The following is an 18,106-nucleotide window of genomic DNA, read 5'->3' as shown; positions in this document are numbered from 1 at the left end:
TGGGCAGAGTGCAGGCCTCGGACATTTGTTCTCAAATCAAAGATGAAATGGGAGCAATTTTAAGTCAGAGGTCATGATATCTGATATTAGCCAGTCTCTCTTCCCCTCTCTGCTTCACATTTCTTCCTCCACTTTTCTCCGTCTTCCAGGAAATGGGCAACTCACCCACGTTCTTGCCTGGACTTTTGGAAGGTCCTGGGGGACCCCAGCTACTGACTAGGACAGAAAACTTTGGGGTCTCTGGGGGACTGCCTCTTGCTGCTGTCTCTGTTGAGATCTCCCTTTGGCCACTGTCCCCACTCCAGCCTTAGCCCTCAGGTGGCAGCCCCAGAGGCAAGTTGGTGGGGGACCCTTCTGTTTGGTTCAAGGCGGCTTCAGCCCTACGCTGGGGAGAAAGGAGTTAAAGACAGGTCCCAGGATCACGGGGACCGGGAAGTTCCGCGGCCCAAGCAGGAATGGGATAGGGAGACCCACTGGAAGAGCGCTTGGGACCCAGGGTTCGGAGGGACGACGGTGCCAGCTATGCCAATCCGAGCATTTCCCCCATCAGCGCTTGGCATCCACTGGTAACACCGTTCCACCTCCCCCCTCAAGCGGTTTGCTCCTTCTCCCCAGAGCAGGCCGTCCGAGTCCCAGGCCAGTCCGAGGCCAGCGTTCGGCCCCCGCCCGGACCGGGAGGGGCGTGCCTGCCTCCCGCCGCCCTCAGACCATCGCCTCGGCCATCTCTCAGTGCCACCTCCGCCGGATCTGTGCAGAGCCAGCGGAGGGGCTGCGAGGGGCGGGGCCGAGGCGGGCGGAGGGAGGGAACCAGGGAGGGGAGGGTGGGAGCCGAGGGGGCGGGGGGAGATGCGGAGCCTTCAGGGGCGGAGGAGGCGGCGGCGGCTGAGGGAGAGAGGGAGGAGGGAAGGAAGGCAGGAAGGGGGCTGGCGAAGGCCGGGCTTGGTGGCTGGACCCGGTGCTGGCTGCGCTGCGCTGCTTTCGACTCCGACGGCCTCTCCCATGCGCTGAAGGCGCCCGCCTGGGCTGGGCCGGCGGCGGGAGGCGAGGCTCCTCTCCATGGTCCAGAAGACCAGCATGTCCCGGAGCCCTTACCCACCTCCCCAGGAGATCCCCATGGAGGTCTTCGACCCCAGTCCACAGGTGAGACGCGGTGGCCGGGCCCGCGGGAAGGGGGCCACTCCTGCAGACCTTGATGGGGTCAGCTTGAGGGGCGCCGGGTAGGAAGGGGTTATATGCCCGGCGCGGAGGGGAGAGGGGCGCCTGCGCGTCCCCCAGCCCCGCGGGTTAATGATTGATGGGCAGTTGGCCCTGAGTTGGGCGGTGGATCCGGGAGGGGGTGGTCGGGCCTCGCCTCCCCCGCATCAGGGTCCCTGCTTCTCGGGTGCCGGTTCCAGTGAGCTAAGAGTGGGGGCTGTTTACGGGGAGATCGGGACCTTGAGAAGGGGAGGTTGAGGGAGGCTGGAAAGCGAGCTCAGACAAGGGGGGCGATGCAGAGCACGCTGAGGGGCGCTGGGCGAGAGTGGGTGCGGCGGAGGTGGCACTGGGAGATGGCCGAGGCGATGGTCAGAGGGCGGTGCCAGCACGGCTTCGGAGCCACGGACACTGGCCCTCGCGGGTGGGGGAAGGGGCCAGCTCCGGGCCAGGCCCCCCTCCCAGGCTCCCCCGTCCCACCCTTAGCTTGGACCAGCTCCCCTCCCCCCACGCCCACGTTGGCTTTCCAAAGTTTGGAAAGTTGGATGCAAGCCAGCTCACTATCCTGGAGGGGAAGAAGCTGTTACCTGGGGGAGAGGTCTGCCACTCTACCCCCACTCAAGCACTTTTCCCGTGCCCTGGGTTACCCCCAGGAAGGGGCATTCCCGGGTGTGGTGGATGCCCATGGGGTGACCAGCAGGGCCTGGGGTGGTCGTGCCAGGAGGTTTCTCTGAGACTTTTACCGTCTCCAATCTGGCAACACCCCAAAACTAGATAGAGTTAACCCTTCTCTTGCTGTGGCCAGCCTGGAACAACTGTAACCACCATGATAATGTGGTTGATGGGTATGTAAGGGGGTCAGATCAGACCTAAAAATACCTCCCTCCTCCACCCCAGGCCCCTTGGAGCCTGGGAGGCAGCTGACTGCTGCCTTCCTTTCAGCTGTCCTCTGTCTCTCTCGATGCCACTCCCTTTTCCCAGCCTGGAGTGGTGGTGGCATTGTGAATGAGAGTCTGGGACTCACTGGGGGATCCTCTTAGGTTTGTAGGGATCCTCAAATCGAAAATTTGGGTGTACGTCTGGTTTGAAAGAAGGGGAGAGGGGAGGACCCTCGAAGGGTCCCTGGGTGCCCTTCTCTCCCATCTATCCCTCCTCCTTCCTGTCCCCAGATTCTAAGAGCCAGAGCCCTCAGTCTGGTCATGGAAGGCAAAAAAAAAAAAAAACAAAAAACCTAGGATGGAGGCAAGGGGTAGAGGCTTGGAGGGAATGAACTGTCAATCACAATCCCCCTCCCATTCTGGACTGGCCTTGGGCCAAGTGTGTATATGTGAATTGGGGAGGGCGAAGAAGCCCCCTTTCTAGGAGGCCTGGAAATTCCTGAAGCCCTTAACCTGAATCTGTGGCTGCCTGAGGGGTGTCAGGCATAGTGTCCACTCCCCCAAAGCTAGGAGCCCTGGTCAGTGTGATTGAGCCAGCCTGGTCCTGAGAGGCATATGGGGCTAGACTTGTCCTAGGCTCGGCTTGGGGTAGGGCTGAGGGGCATTTAGACTGACATAGCCTGGTGGATACCATGGGGGCAGGGTGTAGGCAGTGGCAGCTGGGGTGGAGAGTAGAAGCTTGATCACTCTTGTCCCCCTTGGGGAGAGGTGTGGCTATTGTGATTGTGAGGAGGGAGTGGGATGAAGCCCTGCCAGGGCCCAGCAGGGGAATCTGTCCCCATGGTGCTGGTCAGGGTTGGTTGTTGATTTCCTCTCCAAATACCCTCACAATCCCCTCCTGGGAAATCTTGCTTTGGGTTTCAGAGCTGCCACTCCCCTCCCCACTCTGCGGAAAAACGAAGGAAAGAGTTGGGCACAGGGATGAAGCCAAGCTGGGTCCTGGATTGGCTATTCCTCCTCTCTGGGGACCACTGGCACACTCAGCCGTTTTCTGGAGGGGACTTTCCCCGGCTTTCTCTGCCACGCCCGCCCCCCCCCCCAGCACTGCAGGCAGGCAGCCTTTCCCTTCCACTGAAGCCTCTGCAGCCTGCCCTGCATCTTAATTAGCTCTGCTGCCTAACGAGCCTCCAGCTTCTCAGCACCTCCCCTTATTTAGCCTCCTGGCTTGTTTTAGGGGTTTCTATGTGTGACCCCCTAAGCCTCTCTTGCACTGTCCCCTGCTCCATGGCTGTGGTCTGGGCCCTCTCTGGGAAAATGGGAGACCCTCCTTCCCCTTGGACTGTACCACCTAAGGAAGAAGATAGGGGTGGTGGGGAACTGTTCAGATCACGGGCCTAGTGGACTGAGGGTTGGGAAAGGTCCTTCCTGATTCCACTCTTGTCCCTTCCCTGCTTCTCTAGGGCAAATACAGCAAGAGGAAAGGGCGGTTCAAAAGGTCGGATGGGAGTACGTCCTCAGATACAACATCCAACAGCTTTGTCCGCCAGGTAAGGGGGGGACTGCGCTGAGGAGAGGGAGGTGGCTGGCTGGAGAGACCAGCATCGGTGAGCTGGGTCTGAGGCTTTCTCCAGGCACCTTCCTGCACGTCATTTGTCAACTGCCTGGAAACACCCCATCACCCTGATACCCCATGACCTCTCCTGAATGTGCTGTCAGCTGCACCCACTCCTTCAATCCCCGCCCCCACCCTGCCCCTCCCCCAGCACCAGGCACCCGCCCCGGCTGCCTGCCTGCGTCATCTCATTCAGGGACAGCCTGGCCTGCCTCCTTCTAGTTTGCTTCGGGCTGTCACCCACTCCCCCTGCCGGCTGTCTGCTTCCATGTCCTCCCCCAGAATCTGACAGGGTGGGGTAGAGGCAGGTCCTAAGAAATGAGGAGCTAGGACATTTGTGTCTCGGGAGCCCTGGTTAGGTGTGGGTCAGGGAAACACCCTCCTCACACCCACATACAACTGTTCTTTAATATGCAGGGTGATGGTGGCAGATGGGGGTTGATTTTAGAGAGGACTTTAGTCCAGCACCCCTGTCTAAAAAGGGATAATTGAGAACAGCTTTCTAGGGTCTTCTGTTCTCAGCCAGGAAGCTGCTGCCCTCATCTCTGTTCTAACCCCAGGTCATTTTAGGCTCTGGGAGAGGCAGTGAGAGAGACATGTGGTTGCTATGACTACTGAACATCTCAACAAAACCTGGTACCTAAAAAAGGAGAGATGGTCCCAGGATCAGACAAGGGAAAGGAATGAGTCGAAGAGGAAGCAGGCAAGGCATATGAGGGCAGAGGACGGTAGAGAGGCCAGTTCTCCTTGGGCCAGGAGAGAGAGGGTTGTGCTAGGCAGATGCACCACATGTTGGAGTGAGGTCCTTCTTTTCAATTCTGTCTCCACACTTGTCACGTGTGAGCCGAGGCCTGACTTGAGAGGATCAGGAAGGGGCCTTTCTCCCAGCATTTCCTAAGTATACAAAAAGACCAGAAGTCCTCTCCTCCATCTCTTCTTCCCTCCTGTTGCAGGGCCGGACTAAGGCCAGGGCTAGGCAGAATGACGCTGTTCTTCATGTTGCCCCTCTTGGAAGAAGAAGACCTTGGTTCCTTCAGGGTTTCTCAATCTTGGGAGTCAGATCTGTTGCCCTACCCCAACCGCCAATCCTTCCCCTTCTCTGCTCCCCAGGTCTGACCCACAGTAGGTGGCAGCGAGTGGGGGGAGCAGTCCTTGCCACATCTCTGAGCTAAATATACACTAGCAGTTTGCACATGTAGCAACTCTGCTTGTAACCTGAGCCCCCTGGGGGGGACGGGCAGTTTGGGCTACCCCCTAGGCCAGCAGGGCCAGGCACCGAGGGCGCCGGGATGGAGGCGCCCAGCCGGACCCCCATGGTGGTGAGCTGGGGGTGGGGAAGGAGGGTGGGAGCAGCCCCTCAGGAAAGCAGGAGGGGGGCCTTCACCCCAGCCTGTCTCTTTGCCTTCTCACCATTTCCCTGCCTCCCGCCTTTTCTGATGCATCCTTGTGCGTGTGTGTATGTATATTTGGGGTCAGTAAATGCCTTTCTGGGTCTCAGAGTCTCTGCTACCCTATCTCTGGGTCTGTTTCTCTGGTTCTCTGTGCGTCTGTCTCCCTGACTCTGAGTGCTCCGGTCAGGAGGGCCGGAGAGTGGCAGATTAGCTGGTTTTCGCCCTCCTTCATTCATGTCTCTTTTCCACCTTCTGTTAGTGAGTCCCCCACCCCAGCTCTTCCCCCGATAAGTCTCCCATTTTAGTGATTTGGCTGGGCAGGGGATGGACAACTGCACTAGCTAATGCCCAGAGACATCCGAGGGAAGGCGGGACTTTGTCTGCTGACTTTCCTAGGTCCGTTCCATACCAAGCTAACGGATGACATTGCTGGCCAAGAGACCCTTTCGTGCCCTCAGGAAAGAGCCCCCACCTCTCCGCAGTCCTGCTCTTTCCCCACATTACCTCCCACCTATTGTAGCCACACCACCCCCACCCACCCAGACACACACAAATCCTCCCCGCCCAGCTCCAGCCCTGACATGCCTCACACCCACAGGGACATAGACAGCTAGGGTGCCCCCTTGTGTGTACCTGTATGCGCTCTGTCATGTACATAAGGCACATTCCGTAGAACACACCCTCCTAAACACACTTGCGGTTGCACATCCAAGCACACACATGAATAAGCATGTTCATTCACACTAGACATCCGTGCAGGCTACATGTGTCTTACACACATGCGTGCATCCCTAAAACAGTTCCTTAAGCTCTGGTTTGGTCAGTGTGGTCAAAGCCAGCTTCCTGGAATACCTAGACTTCTGAGCCGCTTTCATCCTGGCACCCAGCAGCCCCCAACTTGGGAAAAGTCTCACCCTATCTGCTGCTCTTTACTTGTCTCTTCTGCCTGCACCACCCCAGGAATCTTGGGTTCTGTCTAGTATTTTCTGAGATCCTGAGGGTTGGGGCTCTGAGTGGGTGGCCTGATTCTGATAATACCAGTTAGGGGAGCAGAGGAGGTGGGATTCTGTCTCCAACACTACAGAGAGCTCAGGCCTTAGCAGGTGGCTACAGTCCGCGGAAGGGACACCACTGGGCCTCTGCTGTATCTATTTAGCCAGTGCTGGGGTCAGGGGAGGGAAGGAGGAGCAGGGAGTAGAGACTCGTCCCCTGGCACTCCTCTCCTGCACTGTGCCCCTATCAGGTTCCAACCCCTCCCAGGGCCCCAAGCAGCTGTCCTTGGACCTGCCTTAACCCCTGCTTACTTTCGTCAATATTCTCAGGGCCACACTCTTCCCAAGGGCCTGCAAACCTCAGCCCCTGGCCCCTTCCATCTAATACCACTTTCTCCTAGCATTTGTGGCAACATGCTGGGCTGGCTGGGGCTTGAGGCATCTGTAATCAGTGGCACTTCAATGCCTTTTGAGATCCTGGAACAGGGGGAGGCAGCGTTGGCCCTGATGTGCTCCTCCTCTCTGTCTTCAGGGTTCGGCAGAGTCCTACACCAGCCGTCCGTCAGACTCCGATGTATCTCTGGAGGAGGATCGAGAAGCCTTAAGGAAGGAGGCAGAGCGCCAGGCATTAGCACAGCTTGAGAAAGCCAAGGTGGGAGAGAAGTGGGGAGGGGCTGGGCTGGCGTCCTTTCCTCCACCCCCAGGCCTTAGAGGGAGCCCAGACTGACCCTGATCAAGTCTTGGTCCAGCCACTTCCTAGCTGTGTGCCCCCAGGCCTCAGTATACCTTTGCTTCTTCATCTGCTTCCTTATACAGTATAATAAGTACTGAGTACTGTTTCCAGTGCATAGTAGGAGCTTGATAAATGCTCATGTCCATTTTTTCCTAGAGTGAAACTTTCTGGGCTAGAATCCCAGCCCTGCCTCTTAGGTGTGTGATCTTAGGCGAGTCATTTAACCTTTCTGATTTTCAGTTTCCTCACTCATTAAAATGAAGATGATGATAATACTTAACTTCATAGAGTTTTTGTGATGAATCAACGAGATAATGCATATAAAACATGCAACATAGTACCTGGCACACTGAATAATAGTTGCTATTATTATTATTATTCCTTCTCGGTGTCAATCTGGGTTCCCCCACTACCAATGCTTATCACTCAATGCCTCCCTACACACCTATTTTTTGCTTTCTTTTTTTATTGTGAAATTTAACATACGTCCAGAAAACTACGCAAACCACTTGTGTACATTTTAGTGAATCATTTATAAAGTTATAAAGCAAACATCCGCATAATCACCACCCCAGTCAGGAAGTTGTACATTGCATTGTGGTTTAACCCTCTGACTGCCGTCCTCCTTCATGCACCTCCTCTAGACCAAGCCAGTAGCGTTTGCTGTGCGCACCAATGTCGGCTACAACCCGTCTCCGGGGGATGAGGTGCCTGTGCAGGGGATGTCCATCACCTTTGAGCCCAAGGACTTCTTGCACATCAAGGAGGTGGGGAGAGCACGTGGCATCTGGAGGGAGGGCAGGGGAGTGGGTGCCAGGAGAGGGGCAGCCAGAGCTGTAGGGAAAGAGACTTCTGAGCCAGAGGTGGGTTGAATCTGCTGTGTGACCTTGGGCTAATCTCTCCATCTCTCTGAGCCTCTGGCTTCTCATCAGTAAAATAGATGGTAATGCCTAGGTCACAAAGGAGCCCTGGTAGCGCAGTGGTTAAGTGCTCAGCTACTAACCGAAAGGTCAGCGGTTTGAACCCTCCAGCTGCTCCGCAGGGGAAGGATGTGGCAGTCTGCTTCCATAAAGATTATAGCCTTGAAAACCCTATGGGGCAGTTCTCCTCTGTCCTTTAGGGTCACTATGAGTCGGAATCAACTTGACAGCCATGGGTAGATGGGTGGGCCTAGGTCACAAGGTTGTTGGGAGGATTTGTGATGAGGCCTGTGATGGAGGTGTCAGCATTGGTGCCTTTCCCTGCCTTTCATGCACATGGAAGGTGAGGACTGAGGGGGAGGGACTCTCAAAACAGGAACGTGCTGAGGGAGGGCTGGTCCGTGGCCGGAGAGGCTGCTTGTCCTGGAGTCTGAGAACTGGGGCGTCAGAGCCTGGAGCCTGGTGGGGAGGATTCTCTAGGGGCACCACCCCCTGGACAGGGTGGGCAGGTCTGGGGGAGGTTTCCCCTGGAGGCTGGCTGCTGGCTTACACCTCTAGTTCCCCTCTTGGTCTCCCCTACCCCACCCACCATTGTGGCTTGCAGAAATACAACAATGACTGGTGGATCGGCCGGCTGGTGAAGGAGGGCTGCGAGGTTGGCTTCATCCCCAGCCCCGTCAAACTGGACAGTCTGCGCCTGCTGCAGGAGCAGAAGCTGCGCCAGAACCGCCTCAGCTCCAGGTGTCTGGCTGGGGGCGGGGCACTCCCAATCCCAAGGAGAGGCTATCAAGCCAGGACTGTACCTTAAGGGCTGACCCACTGCCCTGAGGGCACAGAGTTGCCTGTGGCATCACCAGTGGGGCTGGAGAATCTCCAGGGAGGGTGCCATGTGAGAGAACAAGATCCCCCCACCCCCATCCCCACCCATACCCCTATCTCTTTGCTCACAGCTCCATTTGCCTCTCTGCCCACACAGCAAATCAGGCGACAACTCCAGCTCCAGTCTGGGAGATGTGGTGACTGTCACCCGCCGCCCCACGCCCCCTGCCAGTGGTAAGAGCTGCTGCCACCCCAGGGGACTGGGGGGAGCTCCTGGGTGGATGGTCTCCCCACTCCCTGCCCCCTCCTTTCCCTGCAATATAGGGCACCCCAACCCTGAGTCCCCCAAACACATCCAGTGGTACTCCCTCCATGAAGAATAGGAAACCCTACAAACTGGGCACGTCAGCACCCACCCCCTCATGTCTCTCCTCTCCCATTTCTTTGGTAGCTCCATCTCTCTGCCTGACTCCCCACCCCCCGTTCATTTCCCCCAACCCTGTTCCATTCACCTCTTCTTCTTTCTTTTCTCCCCGTCCCCATCCCTGCGTTCTGTACTTGTGTCTCCACGTCCATCTCACTCCTTCTCCCCAACTCGCCTCCTTCCTCCCTCTCTCCTGATCTCTCTCCGGTCCAGGTAATGAAATGACTAACTTAGCATTTGAACTAGACCCCCTAGAGTTAGAGGATGAGGAGGCAGAGCTTGGCGAGCAGAGTGGCTCCACTAAGACTAGTGTTAGCAGTGTCACCACCCCACCACCCCATGGCAAACGCATCCCCTTCTTTAAGAAGGTAATTCCCACTGGGGTCTTGAAAGAGGGGTGGGGGTCAGGACCCAGGTCTTTGGTGGAAGGAGGGAGGGGACTGGAATGGATGCAGATGTGGTACCAGCCTGACTGAGGGGATGAGGGCTTCCTGCTGAGGAGGAGGGAGGGGTAGAATGACGCAGAGAATGGGCACATCCATCTCCATACACAACCCCACCTTTGCCCACTCTCCAAAGGGATGGTTCTTGTAATCACAGTCCCCTCTGCCTTGGAGGGTTGCTGCACCCTGAGGAAGCAGGGTCTGGTGATAATGAAAGCTGACCTTCCCCCTCACTACCAATGGGATGTTCCAGTGTTTGCCGCTACCCCCATCCCATGTAAAGGAGATTTGCTCCTTTTCCCTTTTTGAACTTCAGTGGGCTGTGGTGGGCACATGGGGGTCTGCTGGCTACAGGGCAAGGCAGTTAAGGGAACCATTAAAATGAGCTGGTTGGCATGCACTGGGGGCAGGAGTTGGGTGCCAAATTAGGGTCATTACTCTCCCAGCTCTTTTTCAAGACCCAGAAAGGGGGTAGGGCATGTCTAAGTCTTCCCAAGCCCACTGGACTGTCAGTCCAGCTCCCAGCCCCGATCCAGGGCCATCTCTGGCTCCCCCTTGGCGTGGGGTCCCATCCCCTCTTTCTGGCTCTGTCTGTCACTAACACGCATGCCTTGTTATCTCTCCTCGTCTGCCCGCTCTCCCTCTCTTGTCCTGGCTCCTTCCTTGTCCTCTGCCCCTGCCTGGGTACCCCCCTTCTCCCCTCCCCTTTCCCTCTTGGCAATCTCTGGACCCAGCCAAACAGAAGCAGAAGTTGGTGAGTATCACAGCTTTCTATGTCCCCCTCTTTCCCTCTGGGATGAGCTAGGGCAGCCTTCTAACACCCGTTCCTATATCTGCAATCCCATTTCCCCCACTCTTCCTGGTTCTCCTTGGCCATATCTCCCTACCCCAACCCCAACCCCAACCCCCACATCTAGGCTCTGGGACGGGGGGAAAAGATGCATGGAGGAGCCTGGAGACTGGGGGAGAAAGGCTAATGCCATCTCCACTGTGGGGTTTCCCCTTCCTGCTTCCCCCCCAGACAGAGCATGTGCCCCCCTATGACGTGGTGCCTTCCATGAGGCCCATCATCCTGGTGGGACCGTCGCTCAAGGGCTATGAGGTAGGAGCCCCTGGAGGGGAGTGGTCCCAGACGGGCCCAGACCTCCAGAGAGACTCCATTGAAAGGTCTCCAAACCCCAGAGAAATTGCCCAGAAAAGCCCAGGTCCCCCGGGTGTCCTCCCCAGAGGGCTACAGACCTTCAGAGAAACCCCCCAGAGGGGCCTAAACCCACAGGGAGACCCACCCAGCGGGTCCCAGTCTCCCAAAGAAACCCTCTAGAAGAGCCCAGACTCCCAGAGATACCACCTACAAGGGCCTTTGGAATCAGAGACCCTGTTGGAGGCCCCTCTGACCCAAAGGGAACCCCATCCCCATTGAGGCCCATTCAACCCAAGAATTTAAGAAGTGGAATGTGAGGGTGCAAATGCCAGCACCCACACTTCCTGAATAGCTTTAAGTGCCTGACTTCTCCTCTGTCTCCCCTCTACCCCCTCCCCAACCTCCAACCCCAGGTTACAGACATGATGCAGAAAGCTTTATTTGACTTCTTGAAGCATCGATTTGATGGCAGGTAAGAGCCTCCTTGGGAGCTTCCCTCTCCCACCATGGCTCTCTGCTGGGAATGAGATGCAGGATGGCTGGAATGACAAGCCTGGGACTCTTGAACTGAGGGATAAGAGGCAGGCCTGGAGCCTGGAGAGTGGGCAGGGCATCCCAGCCCACCCTGACCCCTGGCTCCCCTTGCCCTGTCCCCCAGGATCTCCATCACTCGTGTGACAGCAGACATTTCCCTGGCTAAGCGCTCAGTCCTCAACAACCCCAGCAAGCACATCATAATTGAACGCTCTAACACACGCTCCAGCCTAGGTGAGGAGGCTACCCCCTCACCCCCTCAACCCCTCAACCTCTAGGCCAGATATTGGTGGAGTGGGAGGTGGTAGGCGGAGCCTTCTTCAGAAGTTCTCCACCTACCCACTGCCTCCTGGGGGGACATCCTTACATTCCCCCCACCCGCCATGACTCCCTGCCCCCCAGCTGAGGTGCAGAGTGAAATTGAGCGAATCTTCGAGCTAGCCCGGACCCTTCAGTTAGTGGCTCTGGACGCCGACACCATCAACCACCCAGCCCAGCTCTCCAAGACCTCACTGGCCCCCATCATTGTTTACATCAAGATCACCTCTCCCAAGGTGAGTACAGGAGCTTGACCCTATTGGGAACAGCATAGTTTAAAAAAAGGAGTGTTCTAAAATTGAACTGCCTGGGTTTAAATCCCAGCTCCACTGCTGACTAACTGTGTGACTTAATCTCCCTGGGCCAAAATTCCCTTCTTTGTAAAACTCCATCATGTGGATATTGTGAAGATTGAACCTAATGTGAATGGATAGCACTTAGCAAAGGACCTGGTACAACGTCCCTGTTCATGTATTAGCTATTATTAATATTATTATTAGGATCATTCCGGCCAGTTTCCTGTCTCCACTCTGGTTGAGACAGGTCCAGAAAACTGAGAGAATTCTGTGCCTTTTGTCCCGCTGTCATTCAGCTACTTGGCAGTTGGGAGGTCTTTCCTGTCTTCTGACTTCAGCCCTTTTTGCTGCATTGTCCTCATTTGGACCTTGATAGAGACGAAACCAGTAGCAAGGCTGATTTACTTCTTTGTCATATTGCAGCTCCATTAACTTTCCTTCCTAGATGTTAGTGGGGATTTTAGAAACATGGAGGGAGAGTATAGGTGGAGAATTTGAAGTCAGAAGACAGCATGGGGTTCACATCCTAGCTCTGTTTGTTGTTGCTGGTGTTTGAATGAGCCTGAGATCTTGGGGGAATTATTTAGCTTCTCTGAGCCTCTGTTTCCTCACCCTATAAAATGGGGATTATCAAAAAAGCAGAGAGATGGACTCCTCAGAGGTCTTCCAGCTTCAGGTTATATGGCATCAAGAATTTACAAGAGATTTTTAGTTACAAAGAACTATAAGCATGTAAATTGTCATCAGTAACAGCAAGATTATTTGATTTCCTGTTTTATATAGTTGGTGATACCAATATCCCATGGAAGACTAAAATGGAGTCCCATGACATATTATGAATGAATAAATCAGGTTACAGAGCAGCATAATTATGTATAATTATACATATACACTATGTGTGTTTATGGCAGGATGTTCATTAAAATATTAAAGTTGTCATTTATGACAAACAAACAAAATGGGGATTACTGTCCCTCCCTTGTGTATTGAGAGGATGGGAGGTAGTTGATGTAAAGAGCCCACTATACTGCCTGATTCATGATGGCCACCAGTACTGGTAGCTTTTATCATCCCATGATAGCACTCTATGAACAGAGCACCCTGGACCAGTTACTTAACCTGAGTCCTAAGTTTCTAGTGATATAAAGGGGATGATGGAATTTAAGTAGTACTTCCTGGGATGGTTGAAAGGACCAAATGAGATAATGGATGTGAAAACACTTTGTGAACTAGAATAGAAAGTAACAGATGCTTCTGTTTTTCTCATCCATAGAGCACTGAGGATAAGAGTGTGGGCTCTGGAGCAGACTGCCTGGGTTTATGTCCCAGTGCTGCCGCTTACTAGCTCTGTGTTCCTTTGGCAAGTCACCTAACTTCTCTATGCCTCAAGTTCCTCATCTGTAAAATAGGGATAATAACTCTTCAAAGGGTCATTGAGAAGATTAAATAAATGAATTAATCAGGCCAGATTCCTGGCATCTACTAAGCATCTATTTTTTTTTTTTTTTAAGTTTTTAAATTTTAAATAATTTAAAATTTACAGAAGAGTACAAGAATAGTATAAAGAACTCCTATTCTTTGAATACGCTTCACTCAGATTCACTAATTTTTTTTAACAACTTTATTGAGATATAATTCGCATGCCATACAGTTCAGCCATTCAAAGTGTATAATTCAATTCATTAATTTTGAATATTTTGCTACATTTATTTTATCTTTTCTATCTTTATGTATGTTAGCATATTGTTTTCCTGAACCATTTGAGAGTAAGTTGTAGATATTGTTTGCCTTATCCCTAAATTCTTCAGCATGTATTTCTTAAGAACAAGGACCTTATCTTACAAAACCATAGTACAATTATCAAGTTCAAGAATTGTTATCTAATATACAATCCGTATTCAGTTTTCACCAATTGGCCCGATAATGCCTTTTATGGCAGTTCCCCCCCAATCCAGAAACCAATCCAGGATTACATGTTGCATTTAGTTGTCATATCTCTCTAGTCTTCTTTAATCTGGAACATTTCCTCAGTCTTTGTTGGGTTTTTAATGACACTGACATTTTTGGAGAGTCTAGGTCAGTTATTTGTAGACTGTACTTCCGTTTGGGTATATCTGATGTTCCCTCATGACTAGATTTAAGTTTTGCATTTTTAGTAGGGATATCACCAAAGTGATATGTGTCCTCAGTGTATTCCATCAGGAGGTGCATGATGTCAGTTTGTTGGATCACTGATGATAACTTTGGCCACTTAGTTAAGGTTGTGGCTTTATGTGTTAGCCATTATTGTTATTAGTATTATTATTGAGGTGAAGATAATAACAGTACCTTTCTGACAGAATTATTGTCAGGATTAGAGGAACTGATCATGTAAAAAGCATAGAACAGTGCTGGTATATAGGATAGCTGTTGCTGTTGTTGTTGTTAGCATGGGGTGGGGGCCTTGGCCTGGAGAATGAAGCCTATAAACAAGATTAGAGGGGCTGAGAAGGAGAATTACTGCCTTTCAGATGGACACCGGTAGATCTAAACAAAAACTTCCCACGAGAGGCCGACGTGAGACCCAGGATAGAGCCTGTGCATTGTGTAGGGTGGACACGGGGCTGGTGAGGTCAGTGCTGCAGAGATGGCTGGGGCTGAGAGTCATCGAGCATCCCCCACCCCTGATGCTGGCTCTCTGCACTAAGTCTAGCCAGGTCCTGTCCCTCTGACTTAGCACATTGCCTGGGTCGTTCTATCTCTTCTTCCTCCCAAACCAGGTACTCCAGAGGCTCATCAAGTCCCGAGGGAAGTCTCAGTCCAGACACCTCAATGTCCAAATAGCAGCCTCGGAGAAGCTGGCACAGTGTCCCCCCGTGAGTTCTCAGACCCGAGGAAAGCGGGTGGGCGTTTGGGAGAGACAGAGTGACCAGGAACACCTGGGCCAGGCCCACAGGTGCAGACTGCAGACTGGACCTTGGGTAAAGAACGCTGGGCAGGGAGTCAGAGATTGGCTTCAAGCCCCAGGGCATCACTTCTGGGAAGTGGCGAGTCAAACCCCCTATCCAAGCCTTGATTGCCTTATTTCTAGAATGAGGGAGTTGGACTGAGTGCCAAGACCTCTTGCAGTTCTGCCAATCTGTAGATCTGAGAGTCCTCTTTCCCCTTTCTTCACATACAGAGGCCTGTTTTTAACCTTGCCCTTTAACCCCTTGGCTCTACCCACTGCACCCAGGCCACACCCCCAATCCCCTGGTCACGCCCTGGCTCATCCCAGCCCCGCCCCTAACCCCACCTCCACAGGAAATGTTTGACATCATCTTGGACGAGAACCAATTGGAGGATGCCTGCGAGCACCTGGCCGAGTACTTGGAAGCCTATTGGAAGGCCACTCACCCACCCAGCAGCACTCCGCCCAATCCGCTGCTGAACCGCACCATGGCTACCGCAGCCCTGGCTGCCAGCCCTGCCCCTGTCTCCAACCTCCAGGTACAGGTGCTCACTTCGCTCAGGAGAAATCTCAGCTTCTGGGGCGGGCTGGAGGCCTCACAGCGGGGCGGCAGCACGGTGCCCCAGCAGCAGGAGCACGCCATGTAGTGGGTGCCCAGCGGTCTTCTTTCCTGCCCAGGGCTTGAACTGGAGTGCAGGGAACATGGGGAAAGGAAGGGAAGAGCTTTATTTTGTAAAAAACGTGGTGAGCAGCAGCTTCTGGTGTCTGTGGTTTTTGATGGGACCGGGGCTGGCTAGTAGTGCCTCCCTGGGCCTGGTTCTGTAGGGCTACCTCTGCTGTCTTGGGGGCTTTTGGATACAAGGCCTGGTTGGGGACCTTATAAGACAAGTGACTAGGAAGAAACCATGAGGAAGACTAATATACTCAGTTGCCATTTTAGACCCAACACAGAGGCCTCCCACTCAAAAAGTAGCCACAGAGCAGGGTCCATTAAACCCCTAGGGAGTACCTCTGACCCCAGAGTCCTGACCCCAGAGGGGACCAAGAATGTAGCATCTTCTGTGAGTTGATCCTGTACCTTCCACCCTCCTCCCAGTTAAACAGATTCCAGGAAAGGCCTTCTTGTAGGTACCCCACCCTGCCTGCTCCCTCCTCCCATGGGAGCCACAGTCCATCTCAGAAACCAAACCATTAAGTATATGGTTCTAGGTTAGAGCCAGAGGCACCCGTGAAATCATTCTAGATCATTGCTTTCCAGATTTGTTTCGGCCACAGAGCCTGTTTGTCCACTGAATCTTGTGTGGAAGCTCGGTATGGAGATAAGGCATCCTTTCTCTGCTCAGGGGGAACTAGTGGCTTGGGCTCCCCTTCTCCTCCATGGGAGCTGCTGAAGCACATCTGTGTCCCCCCCCTCCCCTGCCACAGATCTTCAGGGAACAGTTTGGAAACTGCTGTTCTAGCCTAACCCCTGTCCACACTACAGCTGAGAAATTGAGTCACAGAGAGGGGAGTCATTTGCTCAGGGTCACACAGCTTATAAGTGGCAGGGGCAGGACTAGAACCCAGGCCTCTCAGCTCCTCACCTAGGGCCCTTTGCATCCTATCCAGCAGCCTCCATAGTGGCAGTGATCATTAGATCACCTTCACATGGCGTTTGGTTATGAGAACATTGGACCACCCACCCCTCATTGTCTCCAGTGGGGGATGGAGACCCATCAGCCTTTACCAGCTGCTGCTTTGATGAGTCCTTGTTGGAGGCTGGGGAGGGATCAACCTCGGAGGCTGTCATCTGACTAGGGAATGAGGGGGAAAAGCCTGGGGTTCTGGAAATCTGTGATTGGAGTCTGGTGTGGGCTGAAATCCCCCATTAACATATTGGAAAGCTGGGGGCAGTGACTAACCCAATCAACCACTAACGAGGGGCAATGCTAATGAGCTGTTAATGATGATGAACCCCAGGACAGCATTAATGACGTGCATTGCGGAAGCGGTGACTAACTTCACAGGCTCTGCACCCTGGTTACCATGAGAGTTCACGCCTCCTCGTGCCTTGTCAAGGCTGAGCGTCCTCTCTCCCACTAGAGGAGCAAATGCCCTGAGGTCTGTCCTCCAACTAGAGCTGTTTGCCCGGCTGCCCATCCCCTAGAGCCAGCACCTTCCTCCTTCAGCCAAGTTGGGTGTCTTCGTGCCATCACTAACCTACCTTGCTTTGTGTTTCTCTCACCCCTGCCTGATCTGCATGGTGTGTGCCATCTGCCTGCTAACCAGGGACCCTACCTTGCTTCCGGGGACCAGCCACTGGAACGGGCCACCGGGGAGCACGTCAGCGTGCACGAGTACCCGGGGGAACTGGGCCAGCCCCCAGGCCTTTACTCCAGCAGCCACCCACCAGGCCGGGTGGGCACGCTGCGGGCACTATCCCGCCAAGACACATTTGATGCTGACACCCCCGGCAGCCGAAACTCTGCCTACACGGAGCTGGGAGACTCGTGTGTGGACATGGAGACTGACCCCTCAGAGGGGCCAGGGCTTGGAGACCCTCCAGGGGGCAGTATCTCACCAGCCCGGCAGGGCTCCTGGGAAGATGAGGAAGAAGACTATGAGGAAGAGCTGACTGACAACAGGAACCGGGGCCGGAATAAGGCCCGCTACTGCGCTGAGGGCGGGGGTCCAGTTCTGGGGCGCAACAAGAACGAGCTGGAGGGCTGGGGGCGAGGTGTCTACATCCGCTGAGAGGCAGAGGCAACAGGACTGGGAGGAGGGCTCTGAACCCTGGGAGGGGAGGGACAGCGGGGTCACTACCTGTGATATATCTTGCCTCCAAGGGGATACTGTCTCCCTCCTTTCAGAGGACTTTGCTCAATGTTTGGGGTTTCTTTGGTGGTATCCCAGCTTCTGGGAGGCCCTTAAGCCCCAGCTGTAGGTTTTTACTTGCCTGCTGTGGATGAATGGGGGAATACCCACCTCTCTGCCGTGTCCTCTTTCCCCACCTCAAGGGACTCTCTCCCCTCCCCCAACAGAGAAAAGGTGCACTTCCTTAACTCTTTCTACTTGGGACTCTAAGTGAGGGTCCTAAATGAGATAGCCCTTTCTTTTTCTGGAGACAGAGGCCACAGGATCTTTCCCATGAGGCATCTCTTCCAAACCCCAGATCCAGGGCCCCTCACCCTGCTTACCCCCTCTCCCCAGCTTCCTGGTAGCATTGTCTGGTAGGTGAAAGCTACAGCCAGCATGGGTGCTTCTGCTCGGGGAGGGTCTGGGTGCAAACTGGCGGGTATCAGACACTGTGTCCACTCCTGTCCCATGGCCATGGCAACGTCCAGAGCCTAGAACCCTGAGGAGTGGGCAGCCTGAGACACTGCTACCCACCCCACCCTCCATGCCTCAGCCTTCACCTGCCACAGGGATGAGCTTACAACATCCCCCGCCTGCTGCCATCAAAAGAGGGGGCCCTCTGCGTCCGAGCCCGCTATCCCTCTGCCACC

The 18,106-nt window shown here is 54.2% G+C and overlaps 1 protein-coding gene across 3 annotated transcripts; it reads left to right on the top strand.

Annotated features, from left to right (window-relative positions):
• The first annotated feature begins 843 nt into the window (after positions 1–843).
• Positions 844–17,560, top strand: CACNB1 (calcium voltage-gated channel auxiliary subunit beta 1). 3 transcript variants are annotated; one of them, XM_004378019.3, is made up of 14 exons: positions 845–1,140; positions 3,530–3,616; positions 6,597–6,716; positions 7,442–7,564; positions 8,322–8,458; positions 8,694–8,770; positions 10,138–10,157; positions 10,425–10,505; positions 10,958–11,016; positions 11,203–11,312; positions 11,481–11,632; positions 14,452–14,547; positions 14,975–15,160; positions 16,890–17,560. In XM_004378019.3, exons 1-14 carry the CDS (start codon positions 1,057–1,059, stop codon positions 17,352–17,354), a joined length of 1,797 nt encoding a protein of 598 aa, XP_004378076.1. In that variant the 5' UTR covers positions 845–1,056; the 3' UTR covers positions 17,355–17,560. The 3 variants fall into 3 exon arrangements, with proteins under 3 accessions (XP_004378077.1, XP_004378076.1, XP_012411414.1); XM_012555960.2 differs by lacking the exon at positions 10,138–10,157 and adding an exon at positions 9,174–9,328 and having other exon boundaries at positions 960–1,140; positions 16,890–17,354; XM_004378020.2 differs by lacking the exons at positions 10,138–10,157; positions 16,890–17,560 and adding an exon at positions 9,174–9,328 and having other exon boundaries at positions 844–1,140; positions 14,975–15,513.
• The last annotated feature ends 546 nt before the right edge of the window (positions 17,561–18,106 follow it).

This window comes from Trichechus manatus, unplaced genomic scaffold, assembly GCF_000243295.1.
Source record: "Trichechus manatus latirostris isolate Lorelei unplaced genomic scaffold, TriManLat1.0 scaffold00054, whole genome shotgun sequence".
Lineage (NCBI taxonomy): Eukaryota > Metazoa > Chordata > Mammalia > Sirenia > Trichechidae > Trichechus > Trichechus manatus.
The sequence above is the reverse complement of the archived record's forward strand: the minus strand, read 5'-3'. Positions and strand labels throughout refer to the sequence as shown.